General features: G+C 43.9%; 1 protein-coding gene across 2 annotated transcripts; it reads left to right on the forward strand.

The window, feature by feature from the left end:
* The first annotated feature begins 460 nt into the window (after window positions 1-460).
* LOC310674806 (ankyrin repeat domain-containing protein 9-like) lies at window positions 461-12,399 on the forward strand. 2 transcript variants are annotated; one of them, XM_083434541.1, is made up of 2 exons: window positions 461-2,759; window positions 11,965-12,399. In XM_083434541.1, the coding sequence occupies exons 1-2, from the start codon at window positions 1,887-1,889 to the stop codon at window positions 11,998-12,000; spliced, it is 909 nt and encodes a 302-aa protein (XP_083290667.1). In that variant the 5' UTR covers window positions 461-1,886; the 3' UTR covers window positions 12,001-12,399. The 2 variants fall into 2 exon arrangements, with proteins under 2 accessions (XP_083290667.1, XP_083290666.1); XM_083434540.1 differs by lacking the exon at window positions 11,965-12,399 and adding an exon at window positions 9,692-10,623.
* Window positions 12,400-22,351: the final 9,952 nt, after the last annotated feature.

Genomic DNA, 22,351 nt, shown 5'->3' on the forward strand with positions numbered 1-22,351 from the left:
TTTATACCCTCCCATCTGGCTAGGCTTCCCCAGCCACTCTGGGCAGCTTCCAACAAAATATTAAAAATACATTAAAACATCATTCATTAAAAATTTCCCTAAACAGGGCTACCTTCAGATATCTTCTAAATGTCAGATAGTTGTTTATTTCTTTGACATCTGATAGGAGGGCGTTCCACAGGGCAGGCACCACTACCAAGAAGGCCCTCTCTGCCCAGTGACAAAGCTTCATGCTCCGGCACGGGTGTCAGAGAGCAGGCGGGGGCAGGGCTGGTGTGTGTCCTGGGGGCGTGGCGTGCCACCCACAGGGGCATGGCGTGCATCCTGGGGGTGTGGCGCCCAGTGTGGGCAGGGGGGGGGTTAGCTGCGATGGCACCCCACTGGGATCGCGCTGCTGGAGGCGGTGCGCTCCCCCTGCACTCCTCTTCCTCTGCCAGTGCCTCTGCCTGGTTCCCTGTAACCTCACTTCTTGCAGGGAGGGAGCTGATAGAAGGCCCTCGCCGCTGGACCTCAGTGTCCGGGCAGAACGATGGGGGTGGAGACCCTCCTTCAGGTATACTGGGCCAGGGCCTTTTAGGACTTTAAAGGTCAGCACCAACACTTGAATTGTGCTCAGAAACATACTAGGAGCCAATGTAGGTCTTTCAAGAACAGTGTTATGTGGTCTCGGTGGCCACTCCCAGACACCAGTCTAGCTGCTGCATTCTGGATTAGTTGTAGTTTCCAGGTCACCTTCAAAGGTAGCCCCAAATAGAGCATGCTGCAGTAGTCCAAGTGAGAGATAACTAGAGCATGCACCACTCTGGCAAGACAGTCTGTGAATAAGTAGGGTCTCAGCCTGCATGCAATCTGCCAATCTACTAGCAAGCCAGATTCAAGGTCCTTGTATTAATTTACAAAGCCCTGAACAACTTAGGTCCAAACTGTCTTAGGAACCACCTGAAGCCTTATATCCCAGCTGTATCCCTGAGATCATCTGCAGGAGTGTTGTTGGTCGTCCTCCAAACTGGCGAGGTTCATTTGACAGCAGCAAGAAACTGAGCCTTTCCTTTTGTCAGCCCAGTTTTGTGGATTACTCTTTCATTAAAGATTTAGCAGGCGCATTCTGTTTTAATTTTTAAATGCCTGCTGAAAACTTTTCTATTCTGTCAGGTTTATGCAGGCAATTAAGAATACACATTTCCATAATAGCTGATTTCTGATTTTAATATTTTTGTTTTTTGTCGCATGGTTTTATGCATAACTGTTGTAACCCACAATGATAATTTTCATGAATATGGTATATACTTTTTAAAATATAAAATAACTATACTAGATTAATCCATTGAGGGACTGCATCTGTATGGAGAATGCGTATAAGTGACATCACACACACATGCCCCTACAGTTCTAGGAGCACATAAACATCAGGAGGCACACACACTCTGTTGCAATAGTTATTGTAGCTTTGATTGGGCCCTGACTGCAGGCAGAAAATTGCTCCTTTTGCAAAGCTAATTATAGTCCCCTGCAAATAGCTCTCTCTTCGGCTGTTAAATCACAGCTATCTGTATTCCATTAACCTGCGCCGAACAGAGAACCGACTGCATTTACTGCGTGCTTGCATGGCAATGGTTAACTGAGCTGGCGAGATTCTGCTTACCTCAACAAAACCAGCCGCAGTGAGAAAGGGAAAACAATGAATGGGTGGAGATGAACAGCCCGTCAGAGAAAGAGCTATGCATTCCGGCTAGTGCAGTCCAGGCTGCTGCAATGACAGTCTGAAGGTTGTAGCAGCCTCTGGAATCTGCATTCAAACTGAACATCAGCCTTCGCTTGCAAGTGGAACCCCCCCTCCTTTCCTTTTTGGCACAAAAGGACTTGTTCACCATTGGGACTTCCGAGACATGGCCAGTAACCAGGCCAGCTTACAGGATGACCAGAGCAGGCATTGCAAGTTCTTATCCTATATGTTTTACCAAGCTGTCAGAGATCACAAACCTGTCTGGATGCTGGAAGACATGAGGACTATGGAGTATTTCTACTGGGAAGAAAATGCCAGCCTGAGGACGTATTCCCCTTCCGAAGCCCTGCTCTACGCCGTGGTGCACAACCACCTGCCTTATGCTCAGTACCTGCTGTCTCATTTTCCGGAGGAGGCTCTCAAAGTCCCCGGGGAACATTTCTGCTATTGCCCTTCCTCTGCTCCTCACTTGGCCATGGCTGTCACCTACGACAGGAGAGACATTCTGGGGCTGATCATCAGCATCTCCCACAAGCTGCCCAGCCTGAACTCCTACATCAACCGAACCGGCTGCTTCCACCTGGAAGATGGGAAGACCCCTCTGCATCTCGCCTGCGAGCTCCTGAGGTCAGAGACAGTTCTGATCCTCCTGGGGAACGGGGCCTCTCCCAGGATAGAGGACAGCAAAGGACTGACACCGCTGGACGTCATCTTGGAGCAGATGTGGGACTCGAAAGTCAACGTGGCGTCCAAAAAGCTCTGCCTCGATTACCTCTTGCTCTTCATGCCCAGCCCCCGGTTCAAGATGAAGAAGGTGCTGCAGGAGCACCCAGAGCACTGGGCAATTCTGCTAGGAGAGGACAAGTTCAATAGCCTGGTGGGGAACATGCCTGCATCTTTATACCTGCAAGCTATGCAAACCATCCTTCAGACTCTCCCACCCTCCCATTTCCCTAAAAGCATCCAGGAACTTCCTATACCTCAGGCATTAAAGCCCCTGCCTCGCTTCGGCAAGCAGCACCCAACAAAAAATATGGTAAATGTTTTTCCATGATATGCTTTTTTTTAAAAAAAATGTCACATTCAAATTGTGTAATTTGTTCAGGTGGGGTTTTCAAAGGTGCTTCAGGCTGCAAACCAAACCCCCAGCGCACTTCCACTTGAGCTAAATAGGACTCCTCTCAAGTAAGTCACAGGAGGATTGCTGCCTTAGGGGGATTTGCTGCCCAGTTATTACTGAATTGGCATCGAAATCTGGGCTACTGTTTGATGCCGCTGAGAATCCCAGCCTTAGTATATGTTGTCAAATGAAATCTCTCTATTTTTTTCAGATTAGAAAACCCCTCCCATTCTGTGCATGTGAAAATATTACATTGAACTGAATGTACATTTTGCTCACTGAAATCAGTGTAGCACCATTCCTGATTTATTGTTTGCATTTTATGTAAATTATCCAGGTTTTGCATTGTTGTTATTATTTAAAAGGCACTGTTTTCGCAGGGCATTATATGGACCAGGGTTCCAATCCTGTACATTGCTTGATGCCTTAACTTCTATTAACATCACTGAGTTTTAAGGATCATAACTCTATGCAGGATTGCAGCCTACCAGATCACTGTGCTGTTAGGGGAGTGTGGGGGGGGGGGGTTTAAAGCAGGAACTCTTTTTAAGTTTTCTCAAGTGCTGCATAATGAATCAGCAGTTGTGATCATAAATGTCTTGGCCTTCAGTGCTCCTGCAGTGGCAAGGAGTCCCTTTGGCGGCAGGATTCTGTTGTGTCACCTTAAAACATCGAGCCTTTCTAGCAAAAGCTAGGTAGGTTGGTAGTGTGATGGAAAGGACCCAATGAAACCTACATAGATGGAATTCCTTTTCAAAGCTGAGTGGTAGGGGAAAGACCAATTTCCACTGCACATCACAATGTGCCAGACATACCCTTACACTCCCCTTTCCTCTCTGCTCACAGTGTCACTGTAGTTTCAAGAGTGAGCATGCCTACAATGCGGCATGGTCCTTAATGCTAGAGACCGACAGTGGCTGTTTGTATTTTTTTCACTGTAAGAAGCAATGTAATGATGCCCCCCTTCCCTGCAAGAAATGCAGTGCAATCCTTGCAGTTGCTGAGAAAGAATGCTGGTGGCCTTCGCCTTCCAGATGTCTTGAGCTACATCTCCCATCAGTCCCAGCCAGTGTGAAGGCTTTTGACTTAGGAAAAAGGGACCCTGCCCACCTTAGAGGATGAGACCTTGTGAGTGAATGTACGAAGGTCACCATCATCAACCAAAGACTTTGCCCTGTTTGCCTGTAGACAGGCTACTCCTGCCTCTCTGCTCATACCAACTTATCTCCCCCACCCAAACATGACCACTGATGTAACCTGCCTAAATAACAACCCATCAGCATTCCTTCAAGGTGCACAATCTCTGCAGCTCCAGGTGCATGGTTTCTGCTTTTTGTTTGTTCATTCGTTCATTTTACCTCTGCCAGAAAGGATTGTGTTCCCTATATGCCCACGTTGTAGATGGGCAGCAAATGTTTGCTCCTCTGATTTTGGATCGCATGCTGTTTTCAGCAAGGCACATCTGGCCAGAAGAACACTGATAGCCAGGGATGGGCCTTGATGTTTTCCTGGAAAGAGAAGAATGAGATGCTCTCTCTCCTCCCCCCCCCCCCCGACAACCCCTGAATTCCACAAAGAAAAGCCAAGCAGACTGGTAGATGAACCTTACCTCAACACAGGTGCCAGGCGAGCAGCCTCCACTGCACTTGGAGACAGCAGGCTGGCTTAGGGGTTGCAGGGTGGGTTGTGTAGCTGCCGCTCCCCCCCCCCTTCTGCCTGAGGCACCTGTCTCACTCTGCCTTATGGTGGGGCCAGTCCTGAGTGAGAGCCTGGTCCTAAGCATGTTTCCTGGGAAGCATCAGTATGGAAATGGAGGGGAGCTGCTTCCTACTGAACAGGCTTAGAAGCAAGTTCTGAAACCCTGGACAGCCCCTGCCAGTCTGTGAGTACAGTGCTGAGCTCTATGGACCGAGTGGTCTGATTAAGCATCTGGCAGCTTCACAGGCTCCTATGGAAACGGGGCTAAAGCATTTTTCTTAAGGCAACTTGGCTTGATAATAACCATTGCTCTGTAGAAAGCTGACCTGTTTTTCACAGATGGGTCCAAATTCCACGATGATGGGCAATGCGAAGCTGTCCCGTTAATGTAAATGCCTAAGAAGACTCAGAAATTGAAACAGTTGTGCAATTTCATCCTTGTGAACAAATGAGCAGGTCTTTGCTGTGTCTAGTGGATGCATAGGAGCTGGTGCCCTAGCATACACCAGGCACATTGAGGATGCTATCTCAGTCTTTGAAATTTAGCTCTGCAACAAAATGTAAGCTATGTGTTCTATTAGAGCCAGTGGGTTTGAACAGACCTACATGATTTGCAAGAATCTCCTATTACGTTCTGGTATTAGCGACTCCCCACAGGTACTTGACAAATGCTCAGACCAAATGCCCCAATCTAGCCAAGCATTTTGTTCTCAAAGCCAGCCAAATGTCTATAGGAAGCCCGTCTAGAGGACATGAGCACAGCAGCACCTGCCCCCCCCCCCAGCTCTGTGACATAATCCTGCAGCAAACTGAGAATTTGTGCCTGCTGAACTTCTGCCATAGAGCTGTTAAGGGCGCAAGAGCACCTTAAAAAAACAAAAACAAAAAACAGACAGTTCAGCATCCCTCTTCCTTTCCATGATTAAATCCTCAGGACCCTCCTTTCAGCATTTTGAAGTTCACAGGATTGCCTTAGCTTTCCCTTCACCTATGGGGGACATAAAGGAGAGGCATCTAGGGAACTTTTGCAGTACATTTCTGGTACAGCAAAACAAAACCAGTTTCTAGCCAACCAGCCACACAGACAACACAACTAAATGCCAGCCAGAGTAAAGAATGTTTTAAATGAACTAGGCAACAAACGCACAAACGTGTGTGTGTGTGTACACTTGAATCAAGCAATGCTAAAATAATAATCAGATTGCAAATAAAGCCCACATCAATAAATCTAACCATGTTGCAGCAGGCAATCTAATAAATCTCATTTCAGTGAAAAATGATAGGGGAAAATGTATCTGAGATATCCCCATGCAATACTAGCAATTATCTTGCTTTATAGTATATGCACCCTATCCTAGCAAACATTTCGAATGCAAGACCCTCTTTAATCTTTCAGTCTATTGGAAAATGACACATCCTTTAAATTGTTGTCCCCCTCGCCCCATATTATATTAGCCGCAGCAGACAAATTTGTCAGCAATTCCCTGAACTGTGAAGGCTGTTCACTTTGCAGTCATGTCGCTGCTCAGAGTTTCCTTCCTTCTGTAAGAGGGAGAATGATTAGGGTAGTATTATACGCTTGCTAAGCCAGTCTCACAGAAGATTTAGAGGTGTGTCTAACCATATCTTTGCAGCAGCCTCCAAAGTCAGGCTAAGAACAAAGGAACCGCTATCCACTGTGACTGATCTACAGAACAACAGAGGGGTTGTTGGGACTGGACCCCAGCCTGCGCCAAAGAGACACCAGCTGTTGGAATCTGTGGGGAAAGGGCTGGGTCTGGTGTTATTTTCATTCCTCTTGCAGCTGCAGCTTCTAATTTGGATGTCAGCAAAGATGGGAACAAGGGTGGCACTCTTTAAGCAAGCGCTATTTAGGAATAATCCCACAAGGGAGATATCTGCACACTGTTTCCGACCGGATAAAATCTCCCCGAATGAACCAAACCTTAAAAAATCCAAATCCAAATCCAAAATCAAACAGATTTAAAGGTAAAGGATGAAATTGAAGGAGGTTCAGGATGAAATCCATGGTCACTTATGGCCACTGATGAGAGGAGCCGAAGCGTACTTTTAGACCGGGAAGATAATGGAAGATTGCAAAGTTACAAAATAGAGGCCAGTGTTTGCTTTCAGGCACAAGTCAGCAGCCTGCGAAAGCTACATCAGAACTGGGCAGGGATATCATTGGTGATAAAATTTGTAGGGGTTTGTTTGGACAGAGTGAAACACCAGAACTTTAGGGTTAGAATATTCTGGAAACCCTCCAGTATTTCTCCGATGAAAATAGGGATGTCATATTCAATAATAATATTTATATCTTGCCCATCTGACTGTTGCCCCAGCCACCCTGGGCAGCTTCCAACATATATTAAAGCATAATAAAACTTTAAAAATTAAAAAAACCTCCCTTCACAGGGTTGCCTTTAGATGTCTTCTAAAGGTTGTATGGTTATTTATCTCCTTGGCTTGGGGGTCGCATAACTCCATACCCGCCAACATTTCTCTAGTGAAAATAGGGATGTCCTAAAGGAAAATCGGGATATTCCAGGATCAAATTAGAAACCAGGTCGGCTTATGTAAATCTGGGACTGTCCCTGGAAAATAGGGACACTTTGAGGGAATGGGTCGTTCATGAGATGAAACTAACATAAAATAACAGTACCAATCCATTTGAATCTCTACCCATCCCCAGAACCCAGTATGGGGTATCTAATGACCCTGTATCCCTGAGATCCCAAAAGAAAAATTCTAGCTAGCCCATGGCTAAGAAAAACCTCTCAACAATTTGTTTTAATGGGATTGTGCAGGTCCCTCTGCATCGTGGAAAAAATAATCCATTTTAAGGGCTACTACTTGATCGATTTCCTATGGGTCTTGCCAATGAGATTGCCAACTGATCAGGGGCAGAGGAAGGAGGGCTTTGTGCGTTTAGTAGCAGCTTATTAAGTGCAGCACGACAGCAAACATCATTACCTAGTACCTGTACATTATGCTGCTGTTAAATGCACAGCTACAGTGCCTACTTTATAAACCATAGCTGGCTCTGAGCTCAGCTTTTTAAAAACTAAATTGCAGTTTTCTGCAATGCATATTTTGCAAATGCACATATACTTGCTCTTATTAAGTAGGGTTGCCATGTTTCAAAAGCTAAAATCCCTGTTGAGCTTTTATTTAGGAAGACTCCAACATTTTTGAGCTTATTATTATTATTATTATTATTTAGGAAGCCTCCCTGAAAAATAGTGTTTTTAAGCTTTTTGGAGCTGTTTCTGCTGCATTTTCCATTGTGCTTTTTCCACTTTGGCAAAATTACCCCCGACATGATTTTTTCAGCCAAAAAACAGGACAGGTCAGGAATATTTCTGATGTATGGCAAGCCTGTATTAAGACATGGGAAGTAGCTTAGCATTTCCTTACTGTGGCACAGTTGCCCATTCTCCCACTACAAGGGCACGGGATAGGCTTTCAGTACGTTTGACTTCCAGCCAACCTGTAAATGTTTTGCAAAACTGCCTGTTGTTATTGCTAACCCAACCCTTGCCCCTCAAGGTCTTTAAGCAGAGTCTGGCCAGCCATCTGCTAGGAATCCTGCATTGCAGCTCCTGCATGGAGCCGTCGGTTGGACTGGATGAGCCAAAGGTCATTGCTGCAAATCTGTAATTCTCTGTCACTTTTTATTACAGCTGTGTACACAAATAGCCTGTCAACATTCTCCACCCTCAGTACAGAAACTGGAGGGAATACAATTGAATTTCTGCAGGGGAAGGGCAAATCTTTCATCAATTTTTTCTCACATTTCACAGAGGCAGTAGCACAGCCCCCCCCCCCGGAGTTTTTCTTTCTTTCACAGCCACTGCAAGTCACAACAGCAGCAGCTGTGTTGACAGCCCAGCCACCATTTTGCATCTTCAACAATGCCCCTGGAACCGTGTGTGTGTGTTTTTTTTGGGGGGGTGACCACCACAAATATGATGGAGAATGTTGGGAGGAAAGTCTGCAAAACTGCCTCCTTTTCCTAAGGAAAGAAGCCATAGATTTTATTTTATTTTTACATGGAAAAAAAAGCCTGATGAGAAAATTTGGCTCAGCTCAGCATTGTACACAATGCTGCCATCATCAGCTTGACAAAAATCTGAAATATTGGTCCAAGGCATTTCCAAATGGCTGCTAGCCATTATAGCTATTTTCCACTATATGCCTCTGAATATCAGCTTCTGGGATAGCCAAGATGGAGAAAGTGCTGCAGTGCTCAGGATTTGATTTTGGGCTTCCCATGGGTATCTGGTTAACCACTGTGAGAGCAGGATGCTAAACTAGATGGGGCTTTAGGCTCTTCTTCTGTTCTTACATCAGACCACTGGTCTATTTTGGCTCATTATTTCTGAATCTTTGCTGCATATCATGCATTAATGGGTGGTGATACCATTAGGGTTACATCTGCTTCATTAGCAATCATAGGTATGGTTGCTGCACAACGTATGGCATACCTATACAACCAGATGGCTGCTGATACACTCTCCAACCGAAAACAAGGTAGGGAACAGGCTACCTGCTCAGATGACTGCACCACAGTTTAAGCGGTGAGAATACAATGGTGTTCATGCTTCACTGGCACACCAGACTATGTATGAATGGAGTCATAGGAAAGTATTTTAACCTAATGCAGGGTTTGCCAACCTTGAATCTCCAGCTGTTTTCGGACTACAACTCCCATCATCCTTAGCTAGCAGAACCAGCGGTCAGGGATGATGGGAATTGTAGTCCAGAAATAGCTGGACACCCAAGTTTGGGAAACCCTGGCCTGATGCCTTGCAAGTCTTCTGTACCAGAATGTAGTCACTCTACAGCCAAGTCTACCTCAGGTCTATTGGCATTTAATTTGGTGAATGTTTCACTCAAGCAGGGGTGTAGTTATTCCAATGTTGTTGGACGCCATCTCCAATCATTCCCAGCCAGCATGGTCAGGAATCACGACTGCTGAGAGTTGTGGTCCAACAACACCTTGAGGGCCACAGCTTAGTCACCTCTGATTTAAAGCTTGCTCATCACAGACAGCTTTTAATAATAATAATAATAATAATAATAATAATAATAATAATAACAACAACAACAACCATTACATCACCCTTTCCCATTATGATTTTCATAAGATGTTTTGGACTGCAACTCCCACCATCTGTAACAACTGGCCATGGAGACAGGGGATGATGGGAATTGGAGCCCAAAGCATCTGGGAGGCACCTAGAGAAAGCAACCTTCAAGCCTTTCTGTCCATTTCTTTGGGCTTACTTCTTTGGGAAGTCCATGCATTTGCATGGTGACAAATATTAATATAGTTTATTTTTGTAGCCAAACAGAATGAATGTCAACGGCAGATGTCCTGTGGCATATTGGACTCTTGAAATAATTTCAAGGGGAAGGAGAGGGAAGGGAGGAAGAATGTATTTGTATACATGAATAAGAAATCTCATTTTTATTTTATTTTATGTCAAGTCTATCAAACATTGCAAAAGACTGAACTGCTAGATTGCTCCAGAAAGAATTTGGGAATAATGCACATATGTTTTTCATCTGTGGCAGAGAGTCCTAAAATCTTCTGTCAGGATTTACTGCCGCAGTGACATCTCTCTTTCAGGATTCTATAACTAGGGAAATGGGGCACCTCTCCCAGAGAACTCATTGCTCACCATTGTGTTAATATTGTGCATTTGTCACGCTTACCTGAGGCATAATTGGTGTCTTCACTGGCAAAGTGTAGAGGCTGAGAGAAGGAGCTCTAGCCCAGGCAGCCGCTAGTTCAAGCCTTAACTCAGCCACTAGGTTGCTTTAGGTAAATAACCGTTTCCCTCAAATCTCACCACCACCACCCACTGTCAGTAGTATGATATTAATAATACTGATTGACATTACAAGGCTATTGTAATGTTTGATGTTCCTGGCATTAAAATTTTGAACAGGAGTGGTTCAGAGCATGCTCAGAAGAATCTGTTGCTGCTTGGAAGCTGGAGAAATAGAGTTCCCAACCCAACCAAGATCAAGGGATTTAATTCTGCTTTTAAATTCTGAGCTAAAAGAAAAAAGATCACATTAGAAGTGCACATTTAAATTTGGTTTTGAAATTTTGAAATTTTGCAAATTTGAAAGGAATGACTAGTGAAACTGGGAAAATTGCTGATTTTCATACATTTGCAATTCTTTGTTTCAGCTATACATTCTACCTTTCTGTATTCAGTATTTGCTTAAATAGGCACATGCTGCCATTTGCTGAATAACATGAAATCTTGATAAATCCATTTTACCACTTATCAAGTAAAGCCATATTTTGTAATTTAGACTCTGCCTCTCCCTCACCCCTTCAGTTTTACAATGGAAAAACCTTTTATCCATGTGATTGTACTTTTACCCTCTGCATGCTAAAAGACAAAGATTGTAGTATATATCGCAAAATTAAAAAAAATGTGCTGATTATGCCAATTGCAAAATTATTTTATCAGATTGTAATGAACCATAATAAACCTCCAACGTAAATTGGATTAGTCTTTTTTATTGCCTGTTGAGTTGGTTGTGGGTTTTATTATCAGTTGGATTTAAAGTGCTGGGTTAATTGCTTTGTTTTAAACTGCATATGTTCATTACCGGAAAAAACATATTTGAGTTTCGGAATTATTATTTTCACTCATACCACAGAGATGAGTGCTCCAGTTTAATGTTTTTAGATCTCTGGAAAAACACGATGTACTCCTCTGGAAGGGCTCAATGCCCAGAATCTCCAGGTACGGCTGTTAGTATATGTGTGCCTGGGGAGCCCACTCTGCACCCCGACTTTTTAGTGTGCAATAAACTAAGCTAGACAGACCAATGTAGGTCCAAGTAGGGTTGCCATCTCCCATCTGAAGCAGTGTCCTAGAAAAAAATTGGCAAAATGTCCAGGAAAACCCGGATGTATGCCAAGCCATGCCAGCAGTGATGTTTTTGCTGATTTTCCTTTAAAAAAAAGTAGCTCCGGATTTTCACTTTTTGAAATATGGCAACCCTACATTTTGGAGCAAGAAGAAAAGATGCCTCCTCAAAAACTGGACATTGTCTGTTAAGGTGGAACAAGAAAATTGGGTCCAAGGATCTTTGCCATGGGCATGATTACCCTCAGCTTCCAATTGATTTGTTCCATTTTTTTTAGCCCCATCTGTTTCCAAGGGGAGGTGAAGATGAACGTGTGAAATCCTCTGCAAAACTGGAGAAAGGCAAACAGGTCAAATTTATACATGACATGGAGCACAGTTAAGGCCTTTATCCATGGCATTTAAAGAAGGGATGGTTGCAGAATTTGCCTCTGTTGTATTCCACCATAGACTTTGAGGTTCTGCTCTACTAGAAATGTTTTCTGGAGCGGAACTCAAGTCTTTGGAACTTGTTTTCCTTCCAGTATATTTGCTACCAGGCTGGACCTATGAAGCCATGAATAACTTGGGACCCAGTTACCTGACACAACACCTCTGCCCACTTGCTGAGATCTCAGAACAAGCCACTGCCTATGGAACTCCACCTGGCAGCTACACAAGAGTGGAGACTTTTCCATCATGGCTCCCACCACTGGGGGGGGGGGAGGCAAATGACCTTGTTGAGTTTTCAGCACTTCCTATTCTGGTTCACTCAGGCTTTTGCTAGTCACTCATATCAGGCCACTGATAATTTTTCAGCTACTGTGATTTGATTTGATTTAGCTGCTGTGTTTTAATTATTTACTGTACCTATTAAGTTTATATTGGACTTTTTATTGTATTGGTTCTTATGTGTTGTAAAACTGGCTTGGGATTTTTAATGAACAGCATTCATTTTAAATAAAGAAATAATAAATTTATTTCCATAATTGCTCTTGACTTTCCAGTCCCTCTTCCATCCTGCACTGCACTGAGTTGAACACACTGGTTGGAAGAGAGGGAGAGCAAGGCAACTGCATTTATTTTATTTTTACCAAACTCTGGAATTTTGTGTCTCTCTGTGTTTTTTAATTAAAAAACATTGAATACCAGGTGCAGCGCCAGTTCTGCCACTACCCCCAAATCCCAATCTCTAACTGAAATTCAGCTGGAAAGGAAACAAAGCAAGGCTGTAATCTCAGATCAATTACAGAACAGAACTGAGGAAATCCTCTTATCCCTTGTTTTTAATGCATTTGCCACATCTTTTGGGAATTACTTCTTGATCCACATGCTTAGGGTCACATTACACTTCCCCATTCAAAAAAATGCAAAATTATCCAGGGAATACACCTGTTAGCTTCACAGAAGAAAAACAGATTCACTCCCAAGAGGACAAAGGTTTGTCTCAGGTCTCATAAGCAGAATATTCAAAGCTTGTGCAATCTCCTCTACTAGGCCTACTATGTGAAAATAATAAGAGCTGCCATAAGCTGTGGACATACTACACTTTGGAGTGCCTTCGCTGTGCTTCCTGACTCGGTCCACTCATTTATTAGATTTCTATGCTGTGCTCTATTCTATTAGTATTAGTAACTGCTTAGGTGTCAGTATTACACCTGGGCATTGGTAAGTCTTCCAGAACCGCTGTTTAGAGCTCTATTGTAAAATGTTGAGACTCGTTTCTACCTGCTTACATCTGGGCATTATTCGGCATTTGCAGGTCTCCCAGCACTGCTGTTAAGAACCCTGACGTGGGTGGCGCTGTGGGTTAAACCACAGAGCCCAGGACTTGCTGATCAGAAGGTCGGCGGTTCGAATCCCCACGACGGGGTGAGCTCCCGTTGCTTGGTCCCTGCTCCTGCCAACCTAGCAGTTTGAAAGCACATCAAAAGTGCAAGTAGATAAATAGGTACCTCTCTGGCAGGAAGGTAAATGGTATTTTTGTGCGCTGCTCTGGTTCGCCAGAAGCGGCTTAGTCGTGCTGGCCACATGACCCGGAAGCTGTATGCCGGCTCCCTCGGCCAATAAAGCGAGATGAGTGCCGCAACCCCAGAGTCGGTCACAACTGGACCTAATGGTCAGGGGTCCCTTTACCTTTACTAGTGTTGAGATTCACATTCCAATGCATCCTTTGGGCATGAAAAACAAGTACACGCAGGCGAGTTATGGACTAAACTGTTGCTGCTGCTTCCCCTTCAGTTGATGAAGTCCGTGGGAGAGAGGCTATTGTTCAGCTGGTTGGTGGGACATCCAGCCTCCATGTAAATTAAAGAAAAAAACTCAGTTACCTCCTCCCCACCCCCCACCCCCTCAGATATCATGGTATTCACATCGTTTCTGCTTGGCTGGGGACATGCCATGAATAAGAAAGAAGAAGCTTCACTGAGTCTGTGTTGTTCTTGTTTTGAATGGCGCAGGAGCAACTGCAGAATGGAGGAATAATAGTGGTAAAAACAGATGCGGGCTGTCCACAAACAAAAGTCCACAAACAAAAATGTGCTCTTTAGCAGGGATGGTATGTCTACGACTCCTCCAAAACTGCTAGTCCCTTCCCACCAGTACAGCTTCTTCTGATGAATTAGGAGCAGAGCTTAGATGCCACACTTAGCTGAATGTCTCCTATAAACAGGGAAATTGGAGTTCATAGTCATGGTTCATTATCATACCCACTGTCTTATACTGCCTATCCTAAATTTGTGATAGGATCAAATAACAATAGATAAAACCCCAGAGTTTACAAATGTATCCTTGTTACCAAACTTGCACCCTGTGCATAACTGTGGATTAAGTTCTAGAATACAGTGGTACCTCGGGTTAAGTGCTTAATTCGTTCCGGAGGTCCGTTCTTAACCTGAAGCACCACTTTATCTAATGGGGCCTCCTGCTGCTGCTGCCGCGCCGCTGGAGCATGATTTCTGTTCTCATCCTGAAGCAAAGTTCTTAACCCGAGGTAATATTTCTGGCATAACGAAGTCTATAACCTGAAGTGTATGTATCCTGAAGCGTATGTAACCCAAGGTACCACTGTATAGACAATAATGGAAGCTTTTTATTTTTCGGAGTAAGATCACCCCTCCAAGTTTTAGGGTGATGGCACAGAGAAAGCATGAGAGAGACTTGATGGGGAGGCTAGTAAACTAGCAACCCTGGCTCCCAATATGCACTGTGCCACTCGCCCTTTGCCATGTTTAACATGTCTATGAATGAAATGGGCAAAAATAGGAAGCGGTGCAGCCAGCCACCTCTGAACATGCATCTATATATCCTCTGTATATCAACACACCAGCTTCCAGCTCCTCTCTTTTGGAAGAGTGAGAATTTTATTTTTATTTTTTTAAAAGTAGGTTTGTGGAAACACTAACGGAGGAGAGGGGACTAGAGAACAACGTTGCACACTAGTTCGAAAAGACGCCCACCTGTGTGTATGGACAACACAGACAGCAGCTTCAGATGACATTACTGTGTGAATGTGTGCACAACCACAAACCACTGTGTATAAAAGCACACTGGGGGGGGGGGAATGCCCCCCCTTTTCAAAACCCTAATTGTGCCCACAGTCTTTGTAACAATTGACACCCGGAATCCAGTACTTGTGACAATTACAGATCCGTGCTCCTCGCAGCAAACAACAGTGAGTTTCCACAAAGAATGAGAGAGGCAGCAGGGAAGAAAGTGATGCCCTTTTGTGAATCTCTTTCTTGGGTAGCTGTGTCCTTCATCTTGCTTCATGGCGCAAAAATAAAGGAAGGATCAACAGGAAGATGGGTTATACTTTAACCACTAGATGTCACCCTTGTTCTAAACTTAGGCAGATTTTTTTTTTTTTTTGGGGGGGGGGGGGAAGCTACTTCCATAATACCCAACGCAGCCATCCCCAATATATGCACTGAAATTGGTACTTGAGGAGCTTTCTAAGTTACCTTTTCTGTACTGGCAACTGGGTATTATTGCCTGTTCTAGAATTCGTAATGTGAGAATGAAAGCCAATTCCGACACCATCTCAGGTGCAAGTCCCCAACACATCATTTCCTGTGTTATGGAATGGAAATATTAAGATGATGCTATTTAATTACTTGCTAATTTCAGTGGCCAACACACAACTAAGAACTTGAGCCTGGCAGCCCATACAACAATATAATAAAATGCTATCCTTTTAATGAGTCAGAGTCAGCCCTAAATATTCAGGATGGGTGAGGTGGTATAACTCAGAAAGTAGATTCTGACGCACCATTTGGGGAAACATATTTGCCTTATTTTGATACAATTTAATTTTAAGGTGGTTTTGTTGAGCATTGCTTAGTTGGAAAAAGGCTATTATCTGAGATAGCCAATATATATCAGTCCTTGAGGTTGAAAATCTAAATGGGCCCCCCACATGTAAAAGAAACAAAGTCATTCCTATTATGCTTGCAGCACCATTTAGATTTTCAGACTCAAGGCCTGAAACATCATGGCTATCTTAGATAATACCCTTTCCCCAAATTATCACCACCAGACAAAACAGGCTTAAATGCAAGTGTAGAAAAGCTTTCTTGAACTCTTAGGGTAAGAAAGCTTTTTAAAGTGGGGAGGGCAAAACCTTCCAATTATTACATTTCTGTCTTGTCTTCAAGATGGCATGCTGACGGCCCCCTCGCAGTCTCTTTGACAGGCACAGGGTTGGTGCATCAAGGGGCTCCAGGAAATGCCCTGGGCCTCGGGCATGAAAATTCAAAGGGACATTCTCAGAGTCTTATGTGAAGGAACAATTGTTAAGGCAATACTATCACATCACTTAGCTTCGATATAGGGCATTTCAGGATTCAATATATGGAAGCAATATATGTATGTTCAGCAATATATGGAAGGCCAAAGGTTCACCACGCCCAGTGCCATTTTAAAGAAAAAGACATGCCAGAATTCACCATGAACGCCTCCCTTGTTCTCTTATAATGCCAATGGCGCTCACCTGGGAGGTGCTGGAACTGAATTCCGGTGAGTTCTGGCTGATAAACAGCCCTGCCACACCTGTTTTACAGCAAGGAGGGAGAACTCCAGCTCCCATCAGCCCTAGCCAATAGTCAATGAAATGTCCGGAGGGCCAGTTTTCCCACTCCTGCCTTACAATCCCTGTGGAACATACACCTGTGTTACCATTTTACCTACTACACCGATATTGCAGGTGTGCTCGCTCCAGGCGAATAGCCAAGGATCTGCCCTCTCCACTCCTGGCAACATCTTAACTGGCTGCCTGAAGCCCCATTCAGGCATTTTGGCAGAGTCCAGACCACAAAGACAACAATCCAAGGTCTTAGTGCTGGCCTTCAAACCTCTACACGGCTTGGGACACCTGAATACTTGAATGAATGTTTCCACATTAAACTACCCATTCACTGAGGTCCACAACTGAAGCCTTCCTCTGGATTTCCTCCACATCTGAGGCAGGGACTGGAGTTAGGGTCTTTTCAGTGGCGGCGCCCCATTTGTGGAATTCCCTAGAAAGAATCTTCTGACACCCATTGGCTACCAGTATGTCAGCAGTCAGGGACTTCAATATCCTTCCAGCCTTTTTAAGTTTTTGAGCTGTGAGCTTTAATTGTTTTAATCTCCTGGTTTTGCTTGCTGGCCTCATTGTGTGAGCGTGCTTTGAGCCATCTGTTTTTATCCTGTTTTATATAATTTTGTATAGTTGGTAACTGCATTGGGAACCAATTGGTTGGAGGGTGGTTTACAAATTGATTAAAGCAAGCAAGCAAACAAACAAACCCCAGAATGATTAAATGCAGCTTGAATTCACAGAGGCTCTGTGCAAAGGACCTGATCAGTACATGGTGGGTCCAGGGAAGCCATTTCCCCTCCCCTTCCATGTATTCATTCTCCTCTCATCATTTGCTGTTCACACAGAGCTAGCATTGTGTCAGAGCCACTGAGATGCATTTCTTCCTCCATCGCAGGCATGCAATAGTCAGTTCCTCCCTTGACAGCACACGCCACTAATCACAGGCATCTGACTCTTATAATACAAAAGGAGAAGATAATTTCTTTTCTCTCTGTGTGTGTATATATGCGAGTGAGTGAAAAGGTCAAGGATAATGAAAGCTGCTAATTAGAAAGCATCTGGCTATTCAGACCAGCCACTTCCCTAATGCATACAATACTTTTAATGATGCTCTTGTTCAACAGTACTTAGCCAATTTTCTATAATGCAATAATAAGTCTGATGCTTCCTTGCCAAGTCATAGCAGATGTTTGGAGTTCTGCTGATCGGATTCCCCGCAGAAGGAAAAAAAACCCACAGTCACCTTGATTCAGAGTTCATTCGAAGTGCAGTCGAGTTGCATTACTTATATCTATAGGGCATCATTTCCTCAAATGTGGTGCCCCAAGTGAAAGGGAGTGCAGTCAATGAGGTCTTATCTTGAGTTGAATATAGCCTCTCTGTGTCTCAGGGGATGCTTTCACATATAGTCTGGACGTTTCAGCTGGTCCAGGTGGGGAACTTCAGGCCTGGGGACTTCACGTTCTCTCTACCTGGCCCTGGGAACTCTTCCCAGACCATGCTGACGGATTGTTACTATTTTTTAAAATTAGTTTCATTAAATTTCTATTCAATCCTTGCTCCCAAAGGAGCTCAGGGTGCCCACTGAGGGAGCAGGGGATGACTACTGTGGGAGGGGAAATGGAGTATCCCAAAAGAAAGCAAGGCTAAATCCAATGCTGGTGCTGATAATGCCAAGCTTGCAGGTTCAATCCTCATATGGGGCAGCTGCATATTCCTGCATTGCAGGGGGTTATTATTATTATGCCACCTATCTAGCTGGGTTTCGCCAGCTACTCTGGGCAGCTTACAGCATACAGTGGTACCTCGGGTTAAGAACTTAATGCATTCTGGAGGTCCATTCTTAACCTGAAACTGTTCTTAACCTGAGGTACCACTTTAGCTAATGGGGCCTCCCATTACCGCTGCTGTGTGATTTCTGTTCTCATCCTGAAGCAAAGTTCTTAACCCAAGGTACTATTTCTGGGTTAGCAGAATTTGTAACCTGAAGTGTCTGTAACCCAAGGTACCACTGTATAATAAACATTAAAAACTTCCTTAAACAGGGCTGCCTTCATATGTCTTCTAAAAGTTGCATAGTTCTTTATCTCCTTGACATCTGAAGGGAGGATGTTCCACAGAGAAGGCCCTCTGCCTGGTTCCCTGTAACTTCGCTTCTCACAGTGAGGGAACCAGCAGAAGACCCTCAGAGGAGGACCCCAGTGTCTAGCCTGAGTGATGGTGGTGGAGACGCTCCTTCGGGTATACTTCAGGGCTTGGATTAGATGGTCCTCCAGGTCCTTTCCAACTCTACAATTCTATAAATCCTGAAAAGCAGCACTCCACACTGGAACATTTTGTTGCAGATCCCTCCTTAATGATCACCTCTTAAAATTTCCCCAAGCTCCTAGAAGTTCCTATTTGTCCTGTGCACAAGAGAGCTCTTTTATTCTGGTTTCTTCTTCCCACTGCACTGCTGCCAGCGGCCTTTCATTCACTGAATTACAGATGGCATTGGATATAAATCCTGCTCCCACTGAAGCTGTGAACTTCCAGACTGTGAGCAACTAGGAGTTGTTTCTCGTTCTGTAGCTCCATATCGTTGCTGAGGTTGAGTATCCAACTGGTATGTCGATGCTTCAGTGAGTATACTTATTGTTAATTTCTGGGCGAACATATCAGACGACACAGCGATTCTTCCAAAGCAGCTCTTTATTTGTAAGCTGGAACAGAACTGAACTGAGGAGCTCAGTCAGCCTGCTTATATAGAGCTCCACTAGAATGCAACAATAACCATTTTCTGTAACTAGCCAATCACTAAGCGTCACTTTCGATCCTTCATTTGCATACAAACTATCCAATCACTGAACATCACTTTCCATCCTTCATTTGCATAACTATCTACAGTATCCCCCTGCTGGCCCAGGGTGAGAACTTCAGTACATAACACTTATACATACCTCCAGTTTTATAGCTTAATATCCTCCAAGTACTTATATACCTTTATATAGGTATACAAGATCCTTCAGAGTCTCCCTGCACTATGAACTGAGGCACATAAGCATGTCCAGAGAGAGGGAATTTTCAGTAGTGTCACCCCAGTTATGAGACAGGCTCCCCATAACTTGGCCATCTTGTGCCATGTTTACAGTACTTTCAGCACCAAGTGAAGACCAGGGCTTTTAAATAATTCATGAAATCTGGGATTCTCTGTTTCGAATTTCTATTTTAACTTTCAGTGTGGGAGTTGTATTTTTGTTGCATTGCTTTTGATGTTATGGTTTTGCTTCCCAGACAAATTTATGTTATGGTGTGGCACACAAATGCCATAAACAAAATACAATAAAATCTATAAATAAGTTAATTGGGCACAGTCCACCAAGCTCTGCATGTGGACACCGCTCTGGACCTCATTCATTTCGAGAATGCTTGCAAGAAATCATCACACAGGGGACGGTTGGTATTTCTAAACTGGCTGATTTCCATGAGATTTGTTCTTTATCTTAGCTTCTTTAAAAGAAAAGCAATTGTTCAAAATATAATAGAATCGAGGGAATAAACAGATTCTCTGCAGCACTGAACTTTTTTTTTTTTGAACAGAGTTTCTAAAGCACTCAAATCCATATTCATATCTGGAACAAATCTCGGAGTTGCATCAGATTTTGAAGGATGTCTCCCAGATGGCTCTTACGGATTCTTGTTTTTCACTGTACATAAAACATATTTTCCTTGCAGCACAGCTTTCTATCAGCAACATTCCAACAACCTTCATTGGATGCCTTTTTGCAGTTCCAATTAAACAAATTAGGACTAGCAATAAAGGCCCATTTACTTGTAAGCTGGGAGTTTCTTAATTACCCACACATGAAATCTTTTTATTTGCTGCTGGTTATTTTCGGCAAATGCTTTGTTTGAAAACCCTCAGTATCCAATCTGGGCACAAATGAAATAATGAATTGGGCCACTTTGGGATGTTCATTTTGAGCACACTGGAGAGGAGGCAGTGGAAGAGAGCGCTGAGTTACTGCGTAATGGGGAATACAATGTTTCTTCTGTCATTTTCTAAGAAAGGTGAAACACAAACAAAAAATAAGCATGTATTTTCAAACAAATGACTTGCCACTACCAGCCCACACAAACTATTGAGTCCTTCTGGAGTTTGATTGCACATGACTCAGTCATCCTTCACGCAAAAAAAATAAACACATGCTGGGGGGGGGGGGAGAGCATATATATGTGAAGCAATAGCCAACTTAAAGTTCCAGATTGTGTTCTCAAAATTGAAGGCCTTAATTTAAATGAATCATAGGTAATTAAGGCTGGAAGTCCAATCGAAGCCTCTAAACATACTTTTGAAACAAGCTGTGTCATTCAGCTTCCCATAACAAAGGAGAACACACATCTCGAGCCAGCAATTCTTGAGGAGGAGCAGGTCACCTTAACAGACTATATTCATGCAAAATTACAGCACACAGAGAGCCATGGGAAGAAACTGTAGCTCAGTGATGGGGCACGTGCCTTGCAGGCAGAAGGTTCCAGGATTAATCCCTGGCACCTTCAGTTTGACGGGCCAGGTAGCAGATAAATAGGAAAGGCCACTTTCTGAGACACTGTAGAGCTGTTGCCAGTCAAAGCTGAATAGAAAATACTGAGCTAGGTATAGTCTGACCTGGAGTGATGCTATGGTAGTCTTCGCTGTAGGCCCCATTTGCACTGTGCATTTAAAGCAGTATCATACCATTTTAAACAGCCACAGCTTCCTGCCAAGAATCCTGGGAACTGAAGGGTGCTGAGGGTTGTCAGGTGACCCCTATTCCTCTCACAGGCACAAGTCCAAAGTTGGGGCTGACTGTCAGACCACTCTGGGAATGGTAGCTCGGTGAAGAGGAAAGGACTCTCCTAATAACTCTCATCAGCCTGTACAAACTACAGCTACCAGGATTCTTTGGGGGGGGGGGAGCCATGGTTGTTTAAAATGTTATGATGCAGCTTTAAATGTATAGTGTGTGTTAAGTTGTGAGTGAACATATCAGACGACACAGCAATTCTTCAAACAGCTCTTGTTTATTCACAGGCCAGAACAGAACTGCACTGAAGGGTTCAGCCAGCCTGCTTATATAGAGCTCCACTAGAATGCAACAGTAACCATTTTCTGTAACTATCCAATCACTGAACGTCACTTTCAATCCCTTATTTGCATATGTGGACCTGAGTGAAAACTATCTACAGTATCCCCCTGCTGGCCCAGGGTGAGAACTTCAGTACATAACACCGCGGATGGGCTTTAGAGGGTGAGGAAGCTTGTACCCTGCTGCCCTCATGGATGGTACTTTATTCTCCCTCTGCCCTTGAAACTCTGGAACTTATTTACTAGCCCAGCTGGGTATAAGGTAATTTCCTACATCCCCATCACATCTCCTCTGATGTCTCGCTTATGCTGGCATAGGAGATGCAACATCTGCAATGAGATCCCTTCCATGCCTTACTGCCCTAACATTTCTTCTGCTATTTGCCAGCTGCAGAAATACGTCAGAGAAAGAAGACTGGGGTCAGGGAAGCTGTAGAGCTCTGTAATATCAGAATTACCGAAACAGACAAATCCATATAGGCCTCATCAGGGGACAAGGCCTCCCTGGTCTAGACTACATATGCAAGTAAATCAGATGGCAAAGCCATGGGAGAATAGTGAGGTGGTTGCCTCAAGTCAGAGTTGCCTCAGTTCTTCTTCCTTAAAAACAGAAGAAAAAACAAAATGCTCCCACAATACAACAAACTTACACATCAGGGGAAAAACTCTACCCCAGTCCTTTGCCTGCTGCTGGCTTTCTATCTGTAGGGCTTCCTACAACAAATTTACTTGGGTATTTCTATTT

Source organism: Podarcis tiliguerta (genome assembly GCF_965153285.1).
Source record: "Podarcis tiliguerta genome assembly, chromosome: 3".
In the NCBI taxonomy this organism is placed as follows: domain Eukaryota; kingdom Metazoa; phylum Chordata; class Lepidosauria; order Squamata; family Lacertidae; genus Podarcis; species Podarcis tiliguerta.

Bases quoted from the DNA above. Each gene is read 5' to 3' on its own strand.
- LOC310674806 (XM_083434540.1), top strand. From the start codon at position 1,887: ATGGCCAGTAACCAGGCCAGCTTACAGGATGACCAGAGCAGGCATTGC. The intron at 2,760-9,691 runs GTAAATGTTTTT...GATTTTCATAAG, and splicing joins AGCACCCAACAAAAAATATG to ATGTTTTGGACTGCAACTCC.